Source organism: Nestor notabilis, unplaced genomic scaffold (assembly GCF_000696875.1).
Source record: "Nestor notabilis isolate BGI_N333 unplaced genomic scaffold, ASM69687v1 scaffold5442, whole genome shotgun sequence".
Classification (NCBI taxonomy): Eukaryota; Metazoa; Chordata; class Aves; order Psittaciformes; family Psittacidae; genus Nestor; species Nestor notabilis.
The window spans coordinates 20,084-44,084 of NW_009916850.1; the positions used below are offsets into that span (position 1 = coordinate 20,084).

A 24,001-nucleotide genomic window follows, 5' to 3' on the forward strand; every position below is an offset into this window, starting at 1 on the left:
CAGCTTGCCAATTCGTAGGACTTCTGATACCTTTCTATTCTTTTCATTATCAGAACATTCTCATTGGAAATCGTTTCAGCTGAGAAATAATAAATATATAAAAGGTTCTGTAGACAAGCTTCTGAGGTCTTGGTAGTATAATGTTATCTTGTAAACTGGATGATTTGGGGCAAGGTGGGGAAACACAGGGGTGGAACAAAAAAGCTTGGCAGGTTTCCATGCCCAGAAAAGGCATTGAATGGAGGCAATTCACATTGAACTGATTTGCTTTTCCTAAATTTGGAGATTTTGATTTGGTAATATTTCTATATTTATATGCACAAGAGGATATCTGAGTGCAATAGATGCAAAGAAAAGGAGAAATATTATAATCCTGTTGAACTAAAGAAGAATTGGCTATTCGTTGAGATCAGGATTTATCAGCTTTCTAGTATGTCCAAGGCATCCCATCTTTTCATGTGATAAAGCATCCTTCATGTGAGGAAGATTTTTGGAGGAAGGAAGGCAGAGACATTTGTTTTGTCAAAATGGTGTTTGTTCCTTGTGTCATAGTTGACTCATGAGTCTGCCTCCAGCATCTGTTAAAGTGAAACATAGAGAGGGTCTCTTTCACTGCCTTGTGCCATCTACATGCCTAGGTAAATTGTAAGTGATGCTGACTGATATGCTTTGTGTTAGGGGTACCCCGATCTCTTTCACTGCCTTATGCCACCTACATGCCTAGGTAAATTGTAAGTGATGCTGACTGATATGCTTTGTGTTAGGGGTACCCCGTACATCTGCCCCACCAGAGGGTGGTTGGCAAGACCCTGCGTGCAGCTGCATGGCTTGCGCTCCTCTCTGAACTTGTGAGTGAGTGAGGTTGTCGTTGTGCTATCTTGGGAAACTGATCAGAGAGAAGTAACACTGGCAAGTGTTGAAGGTGACATGGGCAAAAAAGTTTCATTACCTCTGATTGAGAGGGATGAGCTTTTTGGAGCCGTAGCTTTCAGCAGATGCAGCCGAGGCAGCCTATGCTGAAGGCGGCAGAAAGGGTAGCAGTGAAGAGGGTGAACAGTAGAAACAAAATGTGGGGGTCTTTTGAAGCTACTGAGACCAGTGTCCTTGGAGAGGAATTGATAAATAGTCGGAAAACTGCTCCTGAAACTGTTTTGTTCTTAAATAACAAATTTTATTCATAAATGCCTTCACATGCTTACTCACTTTGGAACCTCTTTTGTAGTTTTGATTTCATGTCTGCACTTTGTGTGTGTGTGCATTATACCCCATTCGTGTTATCCTGAACTCCTTAACTTCCGTAAGTTGGTTTACTCCTTACATGTGTAAATTTGCAACACAGTAGGTGATTTGATAATCTAGTCTGGTTGTGTGATTTGTAAATAACTGGGGGAGACAATGGGGGACAACAGCTTTTCAACTTCTGTTATGCCAAGAAATAGCTGTAAATCCATAAAATCTTGGGGACACAACTTACCTATTTTAATTTTCTTACCATTTCTGTAACTTTTCTAACAGTATAACCATATTTAGGGAGCCAAATAAAAGGTACAGTGGCAAGCATGAGTATTAAAATATAGCATATGTCTTCAAACACTAACCTATTAGATGTCTATATAGATAGTTGACAATTTCTCCTAACCCCCTAGCTTCAATATTAAAATTACATGCAGTAAAAGATAAAGCTTTAAGGGAATTTTTTTAGGAAAAGGCTAATGAAGAATTGGGATGTCATTAAAATGGTAAAATGTCCGGTACAGCTACCATATGTGCAAGTGGGAAACATGGTATAAGGAACTCTAGTTGATCCCAAGGTTTCTCAAGGTTATAAAATATATTCATGTTATTTCAGCTGGGAAGTTTTGAGATTCCTTCTGTCGAATTTGAGAATGTGGATTGAAGACTATCGCTTTGATGGATTTCGATTTGATGGTGTTACATCTATGTTGTATCACCATCATGGGATTGGTAAGTAATTTAATTGGCTCTAATCTCAGCAGTCCTGTTGCACCTCTGTTGCTGTGGAAATTGTGCTATGAAATTCACTGAAAGCACCAAGAATTCTGGATTTGCTAATATCTTGTGCTACTATATGGATAGATCTGTAATTGTGAACAAATCTGGTGCTTATAAAATTGCATATTGCAAAATATCTATTGGCTTTTTTTTAAGTGACTGTGGCCTTTAAAACTTCCTGTTTTATTAGGCACAGGGTTCAGTGGAGATTACAACGAATATTTTGGCCTACATGTGGATGAAGATGCTTTGTGCTATCTAATGCTGGCCAATCACATGACTAAACTCTTGCATCCAGAATGCATAACCATAGCAGAGGTAAGATCCGAATTTGCCACCCTCAATCACATTAATATTGATTAACTTCGCTTTGGGATGTGAATTTCCTGGTAATTATCAAGTCACTACTCAAGGAGTGACATAAACTGAGAAATACTAATTAGTGGACAGACTTTGCCTTATGGGGAAAAGCAACTGGAATATGCACTTTGGGAATATTCTCTGCATTAATGAGTCATTAATTAATGTAGGCATTTCTTTTCTTTTATCTCTTTGAACTTGTCATGAGATTTGTTTTTATTTGCCTGTTGCTTTTTCCTGATTGCAATTTGTCAGTAGTGAATCCTAGTACTAAAGATTAACAGCCTTAGTGTGGTTTTGTGTATTTTCAATTATATTGGCATAATTGACAATTCCCCTCCAAAATAACTGCAGTAAATTTATACATGTTGAATGTGTATGCTAATTTAAATGTAGTATTCAATTTCTCCAGGTTTCTGAGGGAGTAAATGGACTAATTACTTGAGCTGATTGAGATCAATTAAACTTTTGCGACTGAAAAAATATTATTGTTGGCACATGGAATTTTTAATAGTATGAAACACCAGAGCATTGAAGTTCTAAGAATAGGTGTGTTTTCACTGATACTTTCTTTATCTAAAAGAGAAAAAATCATGTAAACTTTGAGGATTTTTCTGTTACTAAGTTTAAATAGTTCTTTTCGTTTTAAAGGAAAAGTTGCATCTGTCTGATATCATTAGGGTCTATACGAATTTCTAATAAAACTTTTTGTATGCTTAAGAGCTCCCTTTTTATCTTCAGAAACCAAAATACTGCTTAACTTAATTTCGTACTTATGGTAAAGTTTTATACTATAGACAACCACTGCTAAAAGCTTAATGACAAGCTATCAAAAACAACCTCTGGTGAACAATCACTAGTAAACTTGAGATGGTTTCATTCAGCTGTAGGCTTATGTGAAATCTGTTAATTTTGTAGGTAGTTTTAGATTATAAGCATTCGTACCAATGAAATTCTGAATTCAGGCAGCTTGTATTACCTGGCCCAAGAATTCTTGGTTTAATAAGACATGTCTTCAGTTTCTCATGCTTGAGTTGGAAACTGCTTCTGTTTCAATACATCATTTTCTGCCTGTGGGAGTCGCTACATGAAATACAGAATTGATTAATGTGCTGCATGGTTAAAGGAGAACTTTGGAAGGAGAAACTACTGACATAACTGAAAATTATAAAAGGCAATGAAGAATGTCTGCTTGCCTATAATGATGACTGAATGAGTGCCACATGAGAAGAATGTTTTTGTCTAGCCATAACTAATTATAATATATTCCTTAATTAACTGATTTTTTTTTACAGCTTCTTAATATTCTATATATTCACTGTCTTAGTAATTTCTAAGTATTTTGGTATTACTGACTATATGCTTATTTTTCATTTTGGCCTTCAAAATAAAGCTGTGATTAAAGTTTTGTATAATGAGAACTAAAAATGTTAAGTAAAATTGCATCATGCCTGAAGTACTGGAAAAACAAACAGGCAAACAAACCCTGCTACTGAGCTTTCTGGGGGTTTTTATGCGCATCAAACTTCAAACTAAGGTCTGAATAAATGCTTGGACATTGGCTGTTTACAGTTGGTGCAAAATACACTGAACAAACCACTGCTGATTTATTGTTCAGGTGAAATCTGTAGATAGGTAAAAATAGTATTAAATTATGAATTTTACTTCCCAAAAATCTGACTTTCAAATTATGACTGAAGTAGATGGGAGCTACTCATCTCTCAGCCTTGTCCAGGTAGACCTCACAGCTTTACAGAGCAAACCTTTTGTTTCAGATCGTCTTGTCCTGAAAGATGGTGACCGTTAGTCTTTATCTTTTCTGATTTAGGAGAGCTGTTGAACTTGCTTTTACAATATCTAAAAGTTTGGAAAGAAATTTTGATTCATTATTTGGTATCTACAGCATGTGAAATGTGGATGTAGTTTTCTGTGTGATCTAGTAACTGCTGAGTAAAGGGGGATAATACCCTCCTTTGATCTCCTGGCTTTGCTGTTCATCCTGCCAGTGCTGCTGCTGGCCATCACTGCTGCCAGGGCAGGCTGCTGGCTCATGCTCAGCTTGCTGCCAGCTCAGAGCCCCAGGGCCTTCCCCACAGAGCTGCTCCCCAGCCTGGCAGTCCCCAGCCCATATGGATGCAGGGCTTATTCAGTTTGAGGGGCAGGATTGGAAAATTGCCCTTGCTGAAATTCCTGAGCTCACTGTTGATAAATTCTTGCAGCCAGTCAGGGTCCCTCTGGGACACAGCCTCGCCTTCCACCCCCAACATGCCATCCATGAACTTCATGAAGATGTGGTCAGTCTCTCACTTATGTCTGTATGAGGGGTCTGTGTATGCATGTATGCTTATTTATGTATAACTTCAAGCATAAACATTTTTTCGCTAGTCTAACGCAGCAATTGGCTTGAAAACTGGATTGAATCCAGAAAACCAGAATGAGCTTCCTAATTAAGCTCTAGTTCTAGTCAGAATTTAATTCCATAAATTCTCCAGTGCAGGCACAAGAGGTGTATATTAATCCGTAAGCATTGTGGTGACATGCCTTCTCACTGACAGAAGTGAACAAAATCGAGTACTGATAGATATTTTGTGATTATTGGAGATTTGCATTTTCTCTACAGATAAGCCAACTTTAGAAAAAGGGTGTTATGTGACATAATTAAATGAAAACAATGGTGAAATAACTATTTTAAGAACTTGTAATTTCAAATTTAAGAATTATAAGCATCCCTCAATATGAAACTGGAAAATTTTGCAGTAAAGAGCATGTCACTTTCCAAGGCTAACTGGATCAATAGTTTTGGGTTTATGCAGTTAGGAAAAGAGTAGAGATTGTGTTTTTCTTCCTTACTGAACTGTATATTCTCCCATTTATTTTTTGTGTCATTCTTTATGCAAAATATCAAACAACAAAATGAAGGTTTAATTTGTCTTCTGTTGACTACATTCTATTTGCTATTGATTACTTGGAGCTCAAGAGAGCTAATTATTTCAAATTCTGCATCTACTGAGGTCTCTTCCCCCTCAAATACCTACTTTATTAAAATACTGTGTAGCAGAGTATTTGATGAGGAAAGTCATAATGCTTTTCCCTTTAACTTCTGCATTCAAACAGCAAAACTGCATGTAGTAATTACTCACTGTTGTGGGCTTTATAATCTTTTTTTCCCTCCCTTAACCAGGTTCATCTGCGAAGCTGTTTATAGTTTACAGAGTGTTTGTATAGAAGTATTACTGTATGGTGGAAAATCCAAAGTAGCAATTGCAATGCTATGCAAATTATGTTGTGTGGGGTTGTTTTTAAGGATGTTTCCGGAATGCCAGCTCTTTGTCGTCCTGTTGCAGAGGGAGGAGGAGGTTTTGATTATCGACTAGCCATGGCTATTCCAGATAAGTGGATACAGGTGAGACTCTTATCTGTGCATACACAAAACCACTTGTGAATCCTGCTGACAAATTTTACTCTCTCTTCTGTTAATGTCCTATTAAAATAAAATCTGACAGGCTTGAGCACAGGTATTACTGGCTGAAATGAGAGCTGTCAAATACCATGTGGGTATTAGAAGATGAGTAAGTGCGGTGTCTGTTCTTTGCTTTCTAGCTGATATTTCTTTGTACAATACACTAGACTCGTTTTGTTTGAAATAACCTGTATCTCTCAACAGCTGTACGATGTAGTCTGTTGAATGCAAACAGGTAGATAATAACCTAACCATATGCATATAAAATACTTTAAAGATAGCCCCACCTTTTAAAACGTGCAACAAACCCTCCTGAAATTGGGCATTGTAATTGTATTGAATATAGAGGTGAAAGTTTAACCAAAGCAAACATAAGCGAATTATACAAACACCAGCAACTGCTACAGTGGGGTTAGAAAAAGAATAATAAAAATCTGTAAATGCTCTTGATGAACAATAATATACTTATAAACACTTATGATAAGGATTTAAATCACCTTTCCCTTAATACAGGGAATCACAAGAAAACAAATAAGACACTAGATGATCTCAAAAGCCTTCTACTCTGATGTTTTAGAGAATGTCTTTCAGTTAGACAGAAGATTGCATCCAAATCCCTCTGGCTGTCACAATGATCTGAAAACAATAAATGTTTTATATGAGCACTAATGCTTCAATAAATATAGTGAGTAGCTTAAATACAAAGCAAATTAACTTATCTTCAGCATCTTTCACTTGTGTAACTAGAAGGTGGAGGGCCGATTGAAAAAAACATTTTTCTTTTCAGGAGACAAACTTGCCAGCTTTTCCAACAAGGACAGCATCGTTAAACTTTGGAGTGTGTAATTTAGATCCTGGAATGTGAACTCATAATATGAGGGCTCATATTTCTGTAGTAACAAGAAACACCTTGTTGTGATGGCTTTTCTCTTATTTTTCCTTACACCTTCAACTTCCTTACCACGCTTCAGGATAGGCAAAGATGAGCAGTTTCCTAGGCAGCCAAAATGCAATTGGCTGAGTTAGTATTACCAAAAAGAAAGACTGTAGAATTTTACAAGGGCAAAAGATGGATAATCTAACTTAGCAATCTCTGATATGGTCTGCTTGTTTTAATTTTCAATACTCGGAGAGGAAATGTACCTCTCTCTCAGTAAGTTCTGGTTTTTCACCAGAGATAAATGTCTTCTGGCTTAAGCATGTACTTAATGTGGGATAGCAGGTGGATGCTGGGTATGCTGATGGGATGTTGGGTGTAAATTCAGCTATGACAGTGTAGGCTGTTTCACAGCAGACCCCAGTTGTTTAAGAACACGTTGGTTGTACAAGAACATAAGGTGGTACAGGCAGAAAGCTTCTAGCTAAGGTAGTTGCAAATAAGCAACCACAGCAGAAGACCTTGAGGTCGAGAAAGAGGTGTAGTTTGTTATCACAATACAGCTGAAATTATGGGAATGGAAAAGCTTAGAAACAGAGTCTATCAGCCATTAGAAAACTGTCCTAAACTGCTTGCTTTCATTTCTCACCAGCTTTTAAGTATGTACCTGTTAATAGCAAATTTTCTAGGCAACTTCCTAAAATCAGTTTTAAACCTGAAGGATCTCCAGGGTTCCATAAACTAATTTTGAGGGATCTGTAAAAGTGAGATAAGCTGTTCATCAATCATAACAGTGGCTGTATTAGTTCAGATTAAAGATAGGTAGATATTGTACATAATGTGATGCTGCATAGGGACCTGGGGGCAAAGAAAAAAAGGCTGTTTAGGAGTATGTGGCCAGTTACAGTCAGAATGTTAAATTTTACAGCATGGTATCAGCCATCTTGATGTTACTGCCTTTTTGTCACTCTAATTTTTATGTCTATATATTTATGTGTGTGTGTTTAAGTTGTAGTGATCGGTGGAGATCTGTAAAAAATAATACAGCAAAAAGAAAGGACTTCACACTGAAATTGGACTGGATTTAGAAGAGGGAGGAAATAGTGTTGTGTGAGGCAGAAAATTCCTATTGATGTGATTCAGTTGCTAAAGCTCGGGAGCTTAGCATGGCAAAAAATGTAAAGCTTGTAGTGTATTACAAAGCTTTGGCATTGAAACTGAGGTTTGGAACTGACTGTGAATTCACAGATCCAGGGGAACATGCAAGGTCCTTGTGCTAAGCACCTTCTCATGTGATCGTGTACTTCATAGCAGTAGTGTAGCACTGCCTTGGACCTCTCCATTCTCCATCTCAGAGACCAGTGGTAGATCTGTAGTTGGAAGCTGCCATATGCCAGGGTTGCTTGAAATACAAGTTCTTCCAATATCATGTGTATGTAGGTGTGTGTGACCACATATTTCTTCCCAGAGCTTTTTTGTAGCTCCTTGCCTGCCATATCAGAGGATTCACGTAATAAATGGCAAGTCTTGTAGTCCATGCTTATATATGGAAGTACAGGAGAAACAAAAATGTTCTAGTTAATATACTTACGTAATGGAATTCAAAAGATCTTTTTGGGTGATCAGAGAAAGCTTGTTGCTTCAAAACTTGGGAATAGAGGGAGTTAAAGTAATACAGTTTACAATCCGTTGGAAATGCCTATGCCAAGATAATAAAGAAAGGTAGTAATGTGCTTTTAGTCAAAACTGCAGTAACTTTTTGATGATCTTTCCTTTATTTCTACAGATAATTAAGGAGCTGAAAGATGAAGACTGGAATATGGGCAATATTGTGCATACATTAACAAACAGACGGTATGAAGAAAAATACATTGCGTATGCAGAGAGTCATGACCAGGTATTTTATCTATTTGTTTGTTTGTATACAGCAAATAAAAGGTGAGGTTTAGACATTTGGTGGGGTTTGTTTTTTGAAAAGGAGGCAAGAGTTGAGAAGGATCGGCAACAGTTTCAGAGTACATCTGGGGTACTTTTCCTTGGTTTTTTATGTGTGTTTGTTTGTTATGATCCTTATATTTAATAAAGGAATCCTACTTGGAGGTGGGTGGTTGTGGTCTTAGTTTTGTTGTTAAAAACAAGTCCTAGCTTCTTGTTTTGCCTGCCTATCATAGGGCATAGGAAGGTATATAATCCATACTTCTGAAAAGCTGGTTTCCATGAAGTAAGCTGGAGCACTATTTATAATCAGCACAACCAATGTCACAATTTAAAACATCTGTTCACTGAATCACTGTTTGTGACTGTTCTATTGTCCTTCAAGAAAATCCTCTCTGAAAGGATTTGAGATCTAAACGAAGTGTTCTTTAACAGTTTGGTTCAAAATATAGTAATTGTAACGGTCCTATATATGGAACAATGAAAAAGCAAAGATGAGTTTGGATAATACTCATGGTTGTTTCTAAAGAATCAGACATCACATTGGTTGAGAATTTGAAAATTAGGAACAAAAAAAAACATAATCCATTTTCTAATAAAAGGTTTAAATAACCAAACTTTAACTCCTTCCTCTACATGAGAGATTTGTATCCTATTTTCTATACCTTCTCTAATAAAAGCCAACAGAAGTGTCTGAAATAAGGCTTTACTTTAAAGAGAGAATTCTGAGTTTATCGGCTTCGTTTTGTCTACCTATTAAGATTCTTATCTCCGAGATTGTTACACAGTGTTCGCTCAAGGTGTACAAGGAAAGTCCCAATCCTGGTAAAAGATTTCAGGTATTACTTGGAAATTAATTTTGTCTTCTGATTATTAGCTTTTATAAAAGCTGATTCTTCATCCTAAAGCAGGACATACAACATTACCGTTGCTGTTCTTTTATTTCATGCTGGATTTTGTCAATTGGGTTGTTTTCCATATCACTATGTATTTTTGGTTTAGAGTCTCATACATGGGAAGAAATTCTATTTATTTTAAATTAAAAAAGAACAAAATACACCGGGTTGATATGTGAAAAGTAGGACAGAGGAAAAAAATGGGAGTAAATGAGGTAAAATTCAGTCTGAAGATACTTGAAGTAATGCACATGAGGAGCTGAAACAATTCTAGTTTCTTGGCTATGAGTTAGTACCAGTCAGAATACAAGGCCTCATGGTTATAAGAAGTGTGTGAAAATAGCAGTTCAATGCTAATAGTTGTCAAAAAAAGCAGATACAGTACGGGAATTATTATGAATGGAGTGGAAAGCAAAGAGCAAAAATCAGTATGCTACAGCAGTCTTTCGTGGTTTGTGTGCATCTTGAATGTTGGAGGCAGATTTGGTCCTGTATCTTGAAGGATATACAGCATAACTGGGAAAAATGCTGTGAGAGAATTGGTAAGGATAATAACAAGTGTGGATTGGTTTTCATAAGAAGAAAATTAAATAGGCTGAGACTCTTCAGGGCTGCAAAGAGATCACTGAAGGGGGAAGAAGGATAGCAGTCTATAAGATCATGGCTGGCATGCAAAACATGAATAGGGAATGTTTACCTGCTCTTCTAGTGGAAAGATTAGGCGATGCTAAATGACACTAACAAATGGCACATTCCGAGTCCAGAGAAGGGTTGTTCCTTGCAGTCTTAAGTCTTGCCATTGTCACATAGGAATATTATTATTTAAGATTATTTTTTTACTGGAGGGAGTCATCTATGTATGCTGTTACGTTGTTAGTCTGAAAACTAAGAGGTGATGGCGCTTTTCAGCTAGACCTGTTTACAACTCATCTGTCTCTCTGGAATCTATAAAGTTTTCATGCTAGAGTATAAGATGAGAATTGGGCTAATGGAACAAAAATTAGCTATATTTACATACAAACACTCCAAAATGTTTTTAGCTGCCTGCATGCTAATATGTTAGAAGAATCCTTTTTACGCAGCATTTGTGTGGCCTTTCTCAAGTAACAGTAAGCACTAGCAGGTTACTAATTCAGTCACTGCTTTTAGACAGAGTTCCTAGTTTGTTTTTTCTCTTGTGTGAAGTCACGGAAAACCAATCACATTCTTGATTGCATGTAAATGAATACTTCATATTCAGTCTGCATCTCTAAATCAGGAGTGTTGTTAGTAATCCCAGGAACGTTCCTTAAAATGTTTGTTTTCTTATTTCCTGTGATTTTTATAAAAATTCCAAAATCGTTGGTGACTTCTGGCCTATTGAGTTGACGCCAACATTTCACATTTGATACCTGTAGACAAAAAGGTTCTCGGAAGTGCAGTTTGATCCCATCGGGTGACATGTAGGATCACGACAGGGTTTAGAGAGTTTGATCATATACTCACACTCCCATCGGTGCGGGGAGCCCCAGTGACTATGCAGAGGGTTGCGACCGGGAAACAGCTGGTTGAGCCTGGCATGCAGGTGAGGCTCAGCTCAGGGAGGTACCTGCCTCCGTTCACATACTTTCTCTTTTTGGCAGCAGATTATATTTATCACACCAATGTAATTACCCATCATACAATACAAAGTTGTAGTAATCGACTCCTCACCAGTCTTCTGAGTCCTCCCCTTATGATACGGAGTGCTTGTTAGAAATGCTTCTAGTATACCCAAGGGTTTTCCTTTTCTTTAAACTGTTACAGGCGCTCGTTGGTGATAAGACATTGGCGTTTCGACTGATGGATGCAGAGATGTATACAAACATGAGTGTGCTCTCGCCCCTTACTGCAGTTATTGATCGTGGAATACAGCTTCATAAAATGATTCGTCTCATTACTCATGCACTTGGAGGAGAGAGCTATCTGAACTTCATGGGTAAGTAATCTTAGGAACAAGTCTTTCATTTTCTCATCTACAGAATGCTTGGCAGGGAAATAAAATGATCTGACATCATTTTACACCCACAGTACTTAATCACAATGCTGAAGTTTGGAGCATAAGTGCTTTTATAAAGAGTTAGTACAAAAATGCATTGTTTTTCTGTCTGTAAGATGTATTATAAGACAAGAAAATAAAATCGATGTGGTTCCTAATTGTAACAGAAATAACTTTTAAAAATGTGTTAGGCTCTAATTCAGGTTACTCTGATCTACAACTCGGACTAGTATTTTAGTAGTTGTCCCACAAGTTTGTCAGGTGGCAAGCCTTGCCTTGCACAGCTGGGTTGTCTTTTGTCTCTATTTTTCTATTCTCCTAAACTTTTTAGGGTAACAGTGAATTTACCTGAGATAACCCTGTGCTAATTTCAATTATTAATTGTTCGGAATTATCTATAAATGACTTATGTTTCATAGCTTCTCAATGATGAGCAGGGTCTTAATGAGGTAGGCAAGGACAAATCATAGGGATAGGAGGCACATCCTGCTGTTGACACATAGAATTAGCAGGAGTTTGCAATGCTTTTATTGTTCATAAACTGTAAAATACAACTGTTGCATTGCTTGCTAACACTATTGCTACAAGAATGTCCAATAGTTGGACTCATTTAATCAGCAAGTTATAGTCCCATTTATTCATCTTAAAAGTTGAATGTTTTTCTTGGTTTTGTATAAAATGCTGAAGATGCTCGATGCTCTTTACCATATTGACATTCCTTAGTTTCTTTGCAAAATAAAAATCACAGTTCTGTAATGTGGTGTGACAGTTATGTATAGCAGTTGTGACAATCTCATGGGGGAAAAAACAAGGCCGAAAGCGTGCAGTAAATGACCATCTCTCTTTTCTGACAATGAAACACTTGAAAATTAGAGAAGGTTTTAGCTTAATATTGCCTTCAACTATTATTCTTAAATGTTTTGTATTATTAAGTTAAAGGGGATTGTTGGATGCATATTGCCTTTCTTCCATGATAGTATCTTTAAATACATATATATGAAAAAAGAGAACATTAACAAGGCGATGGTGGCATTTGATATAAGCATGTCTGTACCAATACATGTTCTCTTCCTTGGTATTAGAAGAACACTCAAATACTACGTTTATGGGTTTTCTTCAAAGGAATTACAGCAACTTCAGTACAAAACAAATCAATTCAGTGTATGGTGTATTAGTAAAGCTATTTTTTCCAATAAAATGCAGACATCTTTCACAAGAGTGAATAAGAGTTAATGAAATAAATATTTATGAACTATGTCGTCGGACACTCAAATATGCAAGGTCTGATGTGTGTGCTTCCATTCAAACCTAGTGATACAATAAGAAGCAGGTGTTTAAAAAACATGCCAGCTAAACTGCAGATGTCTCTGCCCCAGTTGACTTGGTAACGTTAGAAATACGATGAGTAATTCAATGTGGCATGTTAAATCCAATGCATCAATGCAGGTTGGTTGAGCAATTAATATTATGCATCCTTGAGTACCGCATATGTTTCTGTAACTCTGTTATAGTTTGCTATATGTAAAAGATCAAAAGATTGTAAGAAATGATGGAGGAGAAAACATAGGAGTTCAGGATGCTTGCAGTCTAGTATACTTCATGCGCGTTGCAGCATGCTGTCTAGTTAAGTAAATAAAGTAATAAATCAGTTCTTCAACTTTCAGTTTGGAGTGAATGCTGAGGGTGAGGAACGGAAGCCTGTGCATTGAGGGAGGAGTGGAAATCTCCTTTCACACCACCTGGAGAAGGCACTCCGGGTGCCTCTGTGCTTCCCTAGGCTCTTCTATAAATGTCTTGTACTTTATATTTCTGGAGGGTGGAGGCAAAAAAACCAAAAAGAGACACCAAAGCAACCTGCTGCTTTCTGAATGCTTTGCTCACCTTAAGAAAAAACAAAACACTCTTCTGATAAATGTTTTATCAAGAGTGCAAATCTGTGTTCTCAAATGTGTCCTAGATTTTCTCTTTGAAGATCTGGAATAGTATTTAATGATACCTGTGTGGTAGTATCATTTGTCCTCGATACATAGTATCATTTGTCCTCAAGATTCCTCTTGAGAGAAGTTGTGACACATTGAACTCCGAACACTGATACTGGTTTTCTATCATCTTTCTCAATTTCCGCACTGGATGGTTTTTTGTCCTTCTTACAGGTGTCTATAAGAAACCACTGCAAAAATCCTGCAAGTTCGTATTTTTCATGTTTCTGGAGGTTTAATTTTCACTGAAGACTTTTATTTTCCTTCCCAGTTGCTTATATCCCACTGTAGGCAGTGATGTGTTCAAACTTACGTGTCAATAGGAAAGTTTTGTCATTTCAGTTAATTGATTCCCTTGTAACGCAAACCATTAAGAACTTCATTCAGTATTTCTGTGCAGCTTTGCAAGTAATCTCTGGGGCTTCATGTGCCCATCTAGCATGGAAGACTTAACCCAGAAAGGGATAACTCCATATGCTTGGTTTAAAATATGCATGACAATGATAAACGTCTTGTTATAGTGAATGAACACTCTGGAAGGCTAGCTTGTTTAATAGCGATAGTAAAAGAGTAGCAATTGTTTTGAAACTTGTGCTATGTCTGAATCTGCTTTTGAAGTAGGTAGGGAGCAACAGTCCTAATGTAGCTGTAGTATATTCAACCTAGCTCCTGTTTTAGGCAGAGATTTTAATACTGAGACTGGCTAGTACTGGTTAGAAGACGTCACAGGGCTTCGGGAAATCACAAAAATTACATGTTCTTCTGCACAGTGTTTTAGTAGGGACACAGCTGGTGCTTCTCTAAGATGTTGCCATAGGTAATACACCATTTATCACCTGAACGTAAATGACACTTAAAGCCCCAAATGTTCATAGTATGTGTGCCTATGTTAAATACTGGAAGTAATTTATTTCTTCTTTAATTGGAAATAACATGGAAAAAGAACCTCAAGTATTTTTTGTTTGCAGTGATGGTAATACTGAAATACAATAGGCATCTATTATTAACTTACTTAAAACCAGAAATGTATGTGAAAAAATATTTCCAGACATCAATTTTTCCCTCTCTAATATGTAGATTTGAAAGCAAATCCAAAATAACCCCCCTGTATTTGACTAAAATGCTTTAATGTTGATTTAACCCCCTACAAAATAATGAAAGGCTTATGATTTTGAGTCTACTTCCTCAATTGCTAAACAAGGACTAATGGAAGTTGCTATAAGACATCTAGAATACTACAAGAATCTTCCCATCTCACCTTGAAAATAAAGCAGCCAACTGTTGTTATCCACTGGACAATAGTTAACTTCAATGTAAAGACTGTCATGTATTTCCTGAAAATAATAGTTGAACTTACCACTACAAAACTACTCTTTCTGTACTTCTCTCCAGTTTCCTTTGGCTTCATTTTCCATCCTGTCCCTGTAGACAACTGTAATTGTTAATTTCCTTTAAATGTTATTTTTCTATTCTCTTGCTCATTGCCTGTACTTAGGGAAAACCTGCAGGACACGAAAGAGCTGTGCCAGTTTTTCAATGAACTCGTTTCCATGTTCTCTCCCTACTTTGCAAAATAAATGTTTGTCTAGATTTAGACAAGCAACGGTAGCTGCTTTCTTGCCTAGGATAGACATAATATCCAACCCAAGGGGCTTTAAATAGCATTTTAGGTCCTTAGGATCCTTCGTAGCACACTTACTAGTTTATGCCACTGTAGTGTATTGCTTTTCAGCTTGCTAACTGACATTTTCTTGCTTTCTTCTTCAATTGAAATTGGCTTAAACACAAATCTATTGATTTAAATGGAGATTAGTTCCTACATGAACCTCTAGCACTATTTTTCATGACTTTTCAACAGTAAAACAACTTTTAATTAGGACTCCAGAGACCAAGTCTCTCTCCCTGCAAAGCAACTTTTTAATGTATGTATAGAAGCTAGAAAGTGATTTGCAGTAACTAGAACATTTTTTGCCATCATGAGCATTGACTGATAGTGTTACCATTTGGGTTGACATTTACATCTGTTTCACTAATATCAAATTTATCTTTAAAACTTAATTTTCCCACTTGTTAGTTCATTTACACAATACTTCATCTAATTTCTTTATGCTTAGGTTTTTTTGGATGCATTGAAACATTTTTTTTTCTAATGGTTTGGAAGGGTGAGACCTTGTTCTTTCTTTGGCCTTAAAAATAAAGTAAAAATGCTATGCATCGTCTATTCCTTTGAGTATTTTGGAGAGAGAAATATAGGTATTTTTCATATACTTATTTACATTTAAACTAAGGGATTTTGTAACATAAACATAAGGCTTTAGAAAATATTTTGATAAACAAAGAAAGGGATGGTGAAAAACTATCAGTAGTACCAGTATCAGGGTGGGAAATATGTACAGAATTTAAGAAGTTTAAAAAAATTTGAAATAAAAATGATACAACATAACTTACAATCGAACTAATAATGTTACTTAGAATCTGAAATACTGCTTTTGTTGCTACCTATTCTAGATAAAAAAGAAATTGTTTTAAACCAAGGATATTTAGCTTAAACCAAAAGGGGTTTTGTTTTCTTGGACATGTTGCAAGCAAATCACTTTGAACTTTTACACTTTCTTATGCTTATTACTCCTGTGCACTGGTTACAGTGCAACTTTTTAGACAATGACCTAAAAAATGGCCTTGAAGGAGTAAATGCTCTTTAAACTAGCTCCCTTGAGTCAACTCCTTTTGATAAACAACCTTGAAGCACTCAGTTGGTAAAGACTGGAATAGAATAGGTAGTTTGAAGTCATCCTCTTAGTATGCTTACCTAGTATACCTGTCAAATGTGCCTTCTGTGCTGCCAGTTCTACCAGGTAGTTTAATTTCATGGCAGTCTGACAGCACAAATTACCTTCATTTTAAGGTAGAAAACAAGAAGTGTATAATCTGAAATCATACCTGCAGTTTAAGACTTCTTGTCCTCTAGTAATAGAACACCTACAACTTTGTTGTATGCCCCCTCTCACAACTTGGGGCAGGCTATGGCAGGATGAAGAATCCAAATATGTAGATTAGGCTTCATTAGTTGCTTTGAGAGTCTCTTCTGGAAGGTCTAGAGGTGCAAACTCTTACTATATGTTGTTCATTTAGAGCTGATTGAAACAATCTTCATTTCTACCCTACTCAAAACATAGAAGGACTAGGAGAAAGGCAGTTAAAGGGAAAGACCGTCTCATGATTTAAAACTAAACAACACACGTGAACCTGTCTAATCCCACCTTCTCTTCACAAATTAAGTATGTCCAAATACTAGAAATCTTTTCTGAGAGCTGATTGTACTTCCTCCTTGATAGGACAGGGAAGAAAGCTCCATACATGTCTGTATGTCATTTGAATACATAAATAAAATAGCTACTAGCAGCAATCTATTTATGTGATGGTGGATTGTTGTCTACACTACGGGTTCTCAAGTCAGGAACTTTGAAACAGAACTCTTCGTAGTCAGCAGCATCCTCAGAACTGCTCAAGAATCAATAGTTGCTCCAATTGTGTTCATGGTAAATCCAGGTAGGATTTTACAGGGTAGGAGAGACTAGTCTTAATCGGGGCAGCTGTTATTTTGTCTTTTGGAGTAATGCTGATGTTTCCAAGTCTTAAGTCTGCATAGCGTTGGGTCTCTATTTGGATAACCAAATAACGATAATAATAATAATCTGTCCTTTTCAGAGTAAGTAGGTATGTTTTGTTTTCCCTTTTTTGTACCTTCTTCAATAAAATCATGTAATAACAATGTAATTTTCACCTAAAACTTAGCTTCTACCTTGTCACAAAACAGTAGTAATGCTTATTTTCTAGTTTGGCAACATCACTAATGACATATTAGTCATTTCCTGAATGCCAGATGTCTACAGAAATGCTCTACCTGACAAAATCTAAATCTGTGCAAGAGCTTAGTATGTAAGAGCAGGTAAAAAGGGTAAGAATGCACCATTCAAACACTGTGGTAAATGTTGTTTATGTTAAAGCTTTTGTCTTTTCTCTCCTGTGCTGTTCTGCTGAGTGTACTTCATACACTTTTGATGCTGATAACTTACCAGTATTTGTTTTGTTCCTTATTTCTGAAACACCCCAGAGCTGGAAAAAAGCTTTAGCAGCCTGTTTCTACACCCAGCTGCTTTTTACTTCTACTTTTTGCAGTCTTGTCTGTACCTGGCTGAAAGAAAAATGGATATATTTTGTCCAAAACAGTATACCAGAGAGCAAAAATATTTCTTCCTAATTATACTTTGTAGGCTGGCTTTTAAAGAGAGAGAGTGGTGAAAGGAACTATGTTTTCCTTTACATCACAGTCCAGTAATTAAGCAACACAAAACTAGTGAGCTGGTGTAAGAGCATGCATAAGAATCTGTTAATCAGCAACCCTGCCTTTGGCAGTGCATCGTTCTTTCTCAGACTGCTTTCTGGCAATGCAAAACCAAGTAGAACTAAACCCCACATGTTACTCAGTAAGTGATTGTTTTGAGACATGGCTGAGCAGGTGACATTTTGTATTAGTAAAGTCTGAATTGTAGATCCTTAGGCATACATTCCAATTTGGATTTTAATGTGTGCAGTTGTGGTAATTTGAAACAAGTTCATCTCAGTAGTGTCACTAATTTCCCAAATCAATGTAGTTTAAACTGAGATAACACTTCGTGATGAATATTGGAATAAAAAAAGAGATTTCTTTCTGAGATCAAAAAATTATTTTCACAAGCACTATTTGTTAGCTTAAAATCTGCTCAGTGTCTTAATTTTCTGAGGCCATCAATCCAATGCTCACTCAGAAATTTCCTAGAATATGAATTTAAACAACATTGTAGTTGAATTTGCATTGCTCTTCAAGAGGCAAGGTATTTTCTATGCAGGTTTTTTAATTAAAGTGGTGAAGTCTGTTGAGTAAATCCTGTTAAAGCATCATTTATAAATGGTGACCTCTCTTCTTAGAAGTCTTTTGAGATCTTCAGTTTGAAATTTAAAACTATGCAGGCTTCAAATGTCATTAGAAGTTACCACTGCAAGTGTAGACTACATGCTTTGATTTGGAGTGTATTTCTGCTGCAGTTTATTATAACCTTGTTGAGGTCTACGGAAAGAAAATCTGAGAGCACTCTAACCCACGTCAAGAGGTTTAATGGGAAAAGGCATTTATATAGTAGCGGTCATTTAGAGGCAGCTATATATCAGTGTTGGAGTGAGGAAACCTGTGCAAGGTAGAAGGCAGACCAGGAGAGTACAAGGGTGAAGGAGGCAGGCAATCAGGTTGGTACTGGAGTGGAGCTGCAGGCTCCATTAACCCACAACAGTCAGTTTATCTTTCCTGCTAAAAAGATGCATTCTTATACATAATTCAGGGTAAATTATTTCTGTGAGCTCATGGAAATCGATAAAAATACAATGAAAATGAGGTATTTTACGAAGTTTTACTTCAGAAAAGTGTTATGAGGTTAATCTTGTGTATGAATATGGAGCTGATTTTTAGTAAGCTCTCAAGAAGGGAGAGCAGGAATTTACACTGGAGGAAATTAGGGAGTTTTGGAAGAGGGTGAAATTAGTTTTGGCTGTAAAGAAAATTAATACTGTTAGATTTAATGTTTTAATTTTTTTATTTTGTGAATAGTACCTCGTACCTTTTGAGTGGGAATGTCTTGTTGAATGTAAAAGACTGCTTCTTTCTTAATGTATTGTGTAAAAGTGCAAGCCTGGAGGAATAACAGCACAAGTGACTAACATCTCACGGGGAACAAAGGGTTATTCACACAACCAAGAGTGCTAGTGCAGTCTTTATGTGACCAGAAGCCTAGGACTTTTGCTCAATCAGGATAGTTATTCTAATCTCTTTGTGAAATACAGAGCAGGTCAAACAAGCAAAGTATTTGCAGCGAACAGCTTCTTAAGTAGCATTTTTTTGAAAGATTATTTAAAAGCAATTTAGTAATCCACTTCTGATTTAAAGAGTCAGTCCATAGGCTACGAAACATCTCCCTTAAACTCATCATTATAAAAATAATGGGGGCTAACTATTAATACAAAATACTGCAGGAAACCCTGGATCGTCTTCGTGGTTATATTGTAGGTCAGCAATTTTTGTAGCCAAAGCTCATGATCTTTACCCACATAATGAAGAAGTAAGTGGTCTTATTTCAAAATATTAATGCTAAGAAAGAGATCTGAAAGAAAACATTAATCTTTTTTACCGTACGGTGTTGGATTGACACCATGCTTTCCACCATTTATCTTGTACCTGTTAAGAGATCTGAAAGAAAACATTAATCTTTTTTACCGTACAATGTTGGATTGATGCCATGCTTTCCACCATTTATCTTGTACCTGTTATATCTGTGAAAAGTACAAACTTTGGGACTGTTGTGACCCATGCTTTTTACTAATTGATATGTATCCTCAAGTAAACCCACCTTTTTTATTTTTCTCTTACTATAGACTTCTGTATAGGTGTCTTTTTTGTGCATGTGTTCTCTCTAGGAATGGGGGAGTATGTGTATACAACCTTTTAAAAGCAAACAAACCTTAGCTCACGCTGAGCTTTTCTTTGTTGATTTTTTTGTGATTGGTATTTAGTTCATAACGACTGTCACCATCTTAGAAAGTGAGGAATTCTGCATAATATTACTTGAAGGGAAAAGTGCAGAAGTCTGAGCAAGGATGGACTTCCGTAACTCAAGCTTTTTTCTGCAGTTTAAGCAAGCATAGTGGGAGTGCTAGCTGTCTATAGATGCCAAAATAGTATGGAAATATGTATTTTATTTTCAAAATGGCTTCACTTGTGTTATTCTGCTTTTTCCCTCCTTGTGTTCTATTTATTATAGCATCACAGAGTGGTTTGGGTTGGAAATGACCTTGAGATCATCTAGTTCCAACCCCCTGCCATGGGCAGGACTCCTCACCCTGACCAACCTGGCCTTGAACACTGCCAGGAGCATTCACCACTTCTCTGGGCAGCCAGTTCCAGTGCCTCAGCACCCTCGCAGTAAAGAACTTCTTCCTTATATCTAACCTGAACTTCCCCTGTTTAAGTTACTATAACCTAGTAAGCTTACTATAACCTAGTAAGCACTAATGAAACCATTCTGTGTGGCTATAGTATATTTGAAATAATAGGTTACCTTTCTTCTGAATTTTATCCTACTGTAGGCCTTACATGCAGTCTCTTTAATGCGTGTCATACTTGCAAGCATCTTGGTGCTGAAGCATTGATTTACACAGATCAGAGAAATAAACATGATCTAGAACAAAGTAAGGGAGGTGCTGTTTGGGGTAATTCTTATTCCTGCCTGCAGGTGCTTTGCAAAGGAGAAATTGGAAGTTTAGCCAGATCAATCTCTGGTTTTTTGCTTTAAGTTCCATTTTATTTCTGGCTTTGTCATGAGGGTTGCTGCCCTCTTCCCAACCCCACTTTAATCCTGAGTTTTGAAAGGTTTGGTATAAACTGTGCTATACCTTTTTATGTCAAATTTAGTAACAACTATTCAAAGGCCACAAGTTGATAAGTGTGCCAAAATACTGACGTATTAATTTCAGTAGATATAAAAAAAACTTGCTTTATTTGTGCAGAATTCTCTAGTATGTGTAATTTGTTGTTTTGTTTGGAGAGGGGGGAAAAAAAATAAAGCAAAATCAATAATGCTGTACTCTTGTTACAGTGCTGCCTGTGTCTAGATGTAGAAATATAGTAAGCTGTTTATTGATGTCCTGCCTTCCTACTTATGGGAAGGAAGGAAGGGGGTGTCTTGATTAAAAATGGTCAAGCAGGGAGTCTCTAAATTTAAAATAGTCTTAATTGTCCAGAGTTTAACCTAGACATAGTTGAAGTTTTCAGAAAACTGTGAAAGTCCCTTTCCATATATACTAGTTGCATTTATATTTATAGGCCAGAAAGACTGTGTTTTTAATTTTTCATTTCCTATGAAGGCTATTACTTGGTTTGAACATTGCACGTAAGAATACAAGAATGAATCCATTGCTTGTTTCTGAAAACTTAAATGCAGGAAGAGGTCTGTAGAAATAAATAGAATTTATCTTAATAAAGGAGCTGTCTACATGTTATATACTCTTGGTAAGGTTTTGATTTGCAGTGTCTTCTGTTGTGTGAATATGTTGAAAATACTGAGAGACCAGGCATTCTAGAACAAGGGGTAGAAAAAAGTATGATCTGTGATTGAAAGGCTTATGTTCCACTCCTTCTCAGTGCCTAACTGTAAATATGGAAATGCTTGTGCTAGAAGTACTTCTGCAAGGAATATATATTGAGAAAGCCTGTAGAAAGCAGTCATGAGTGTATTGGATTTAGAAGTCGTCGTGTGTATTTCAGTAAGAAGACTTTATTTTCATCTCCCAGTTCATAAAGGGATGATGTGAGCTGTATCCAAGATACCAAGAGGCTAGGCTTAGCGACATGAGAAGTTTTTACTAGTCTCATGGTACAGCCCTGTCTCTCTGTTCCTCCCTCCCACTGTTAGAATGCAGTATCAGGTTTTCAAAGGATGTGTTGTTTTCTGACAATAAAAAGTGCTCATTAAGATCTAAAAAAGAAAACAAGTAATGAAATAAGCTACCATCGTAGTGTGGCTGTGTAAAAGAATGAAATGAAACAAAAGAGAATGAATTATGATATTGGCAAATACTTTTTTTTTGCAGAAGAAGGTGTATTTTTACTTGTTTCAGAGGGTTCTTTCCCCTTTTTTGTTAGAGAAGATCCATGCAAAGCATTTATCACTTCAGCAAGTTTATTTTTTGTTAATAAAAAAGCCAAAGGAATGAAAAATCATTACTGAGTAATATTTCATATGTCCAATTCAAAATGTCTTTGTGCAAGTAATCTCTAATGGTTTCTTGTCTGTTTTGTGTTTTGCTTTTGTCGCTTTGAATTTCCATACAGCATTGCCAGAGGGGGAGAGGAGAAATCATCTCAGCGTTTGTACATACTTGGCTTTACTCAAACAGTTGGAACATACTTTCCTGACATCAAAGTGTAGTTTTTCCTTCGATAAAGCATTTTTGTCTTAAAGGCATAAAAAGCATTATGTGCTTCCGAATATGGTTGCAGTACGTTTTCAGCTTGGAACATAAGAAAGCTGTATAGCTTCTTTGTATCCGGTGCAATGACAGCATGAAATATAGTGCTCTGAATGCATACATATTTCAGTGAAATGGAATGCTATTTTTGGAAATAATGTTGTAAACCAATTAATGAATACTTGCATACAAAATAAATTCTAGCAATTAGGTGCTAGAGAAAGGAGCAGTAAATGGTAAGGTATTCTTTTAGTAAAGAAATGCTCAAGGAAGAGAAGTTGGAGGTGGCTACTTAAATGAGGTTGCTTCTATTATTTGATATATCTAGTTCAGAAGTATTTGTTTCAAAACCTGAAAAAAATTAAAATTTTATGTTTTAAGCAGCTGTAATGTAATATAGAAATAACTTCTGTTCTGGTTCTCATTTATCAGTGTAAATTTATTTTGTGTCTATTAACTTGGTGTCACAAGGAAAACCTAAAATGATTAGTTATGTCTTGAAAGGCTCACAGATTTGTTATGCATTCAGCTGATTCAGGTCTTAGGGCTAATTTAAATGTGTTTCAAGTATAAGATGAATACCGTCATGTTTGCATCAATGTATATAGCAAATTGTTGAATTTCAAACCCTGAAGGGATACCTGTAGTCTGCAAATGAAGAGGCACTATATAATGGAGTGAAGAGAGGGGATAGCTTGCAGCAAATCTGTGTGTTGGAAGCTGAATAGGTTTGCAGTGCTAGAGCATTCATTTACAACTACTTAGTTGTTTCCCAACTTCCTTTGAACAAAGTTGTTTGAGAAAAATATGTGTTAAGATAGACAACTGGTCTTGCTTCAGGATAGCTTCCTTTCTTGAGGAAACAACTCTAGACAAAAGATAGCATTCCGATCTATGAAGACACTTGTTCAGTGTCCATGTGGCATCCCTAGTTGCCACATGGATGCACCATCCAAAATACAACTCTTCTCCCACCTGTACCACCAGGCCAAGAAAAAGAGCACTGGATTGGTTCCCAGTGAATCCCCCCAGATGGAGTTGGATGGATTTCTTTTATTATAACAAAATTCTATTTAATCTTTCCTCAAATTCAGGACGTATCTAGAGTTGTAAAAACCCACACTTTTCTCATCCATCGTGTAGATGCCAGTCACTTCAGGCAGGTCGCTTTGCTCACTCTTGGTGTCTCAGTCTCTAACCTAACTATATACTGAGAGATTAAAGATACCAAAATGCATAGTTTAGGCTTTCCAGGTGGCTTTGGGTGAGGAATAGCATAGACTGAACAGTGTCTTCCTTCATAAAAGCTGGTGTCATGAAGCTCTTCTGAGGCTTTTCCAAATAATAAACAACAAAAACGAAAACAAGAGCTGTCACCAGTAGATTGAAGTCTAGTAGGTATCCTCTGCT

General features: G+C 36.6%; 1 protein-coding gene across 1 annotated transcript in view; it reads left to right on the forward strand.

Annotated features, from left to right (window-relative positions):
- Positions 1-1,821: 1,821 nt before the first annotated feature.
- Positions 1,822-24,001, forward strand: part of LOC104413708 (1,4-alpha-glucan-branching enzyme-like) — a gene marked incomplete at its 5' end in the record, with an annotated part of 40,803 nt that continues 18,623 nt past the window's right edge. Inside the window, 5 exons of the mRNA XM_010024778.1 lie at positions 1,822-1,965; positions 2,204-2,331; positions 5,678-5,776; positions 8,497-8,607; positions 11,327-11,498. Coding sequence (XP_010023080.1) covers positions 1,822-1,965; positions 2,204-2,331; positions 5,678-5,776; positions 8,497-8,607; positions 11,327-11,498 — 654 coding nt within the window. The remainder of the gene's footprint in view (positions 1,966-2,203; positions 2,332-5,677; positions 5,777-8,496; positions 8,608-11,326; positions 11,499-24,001) is intronic.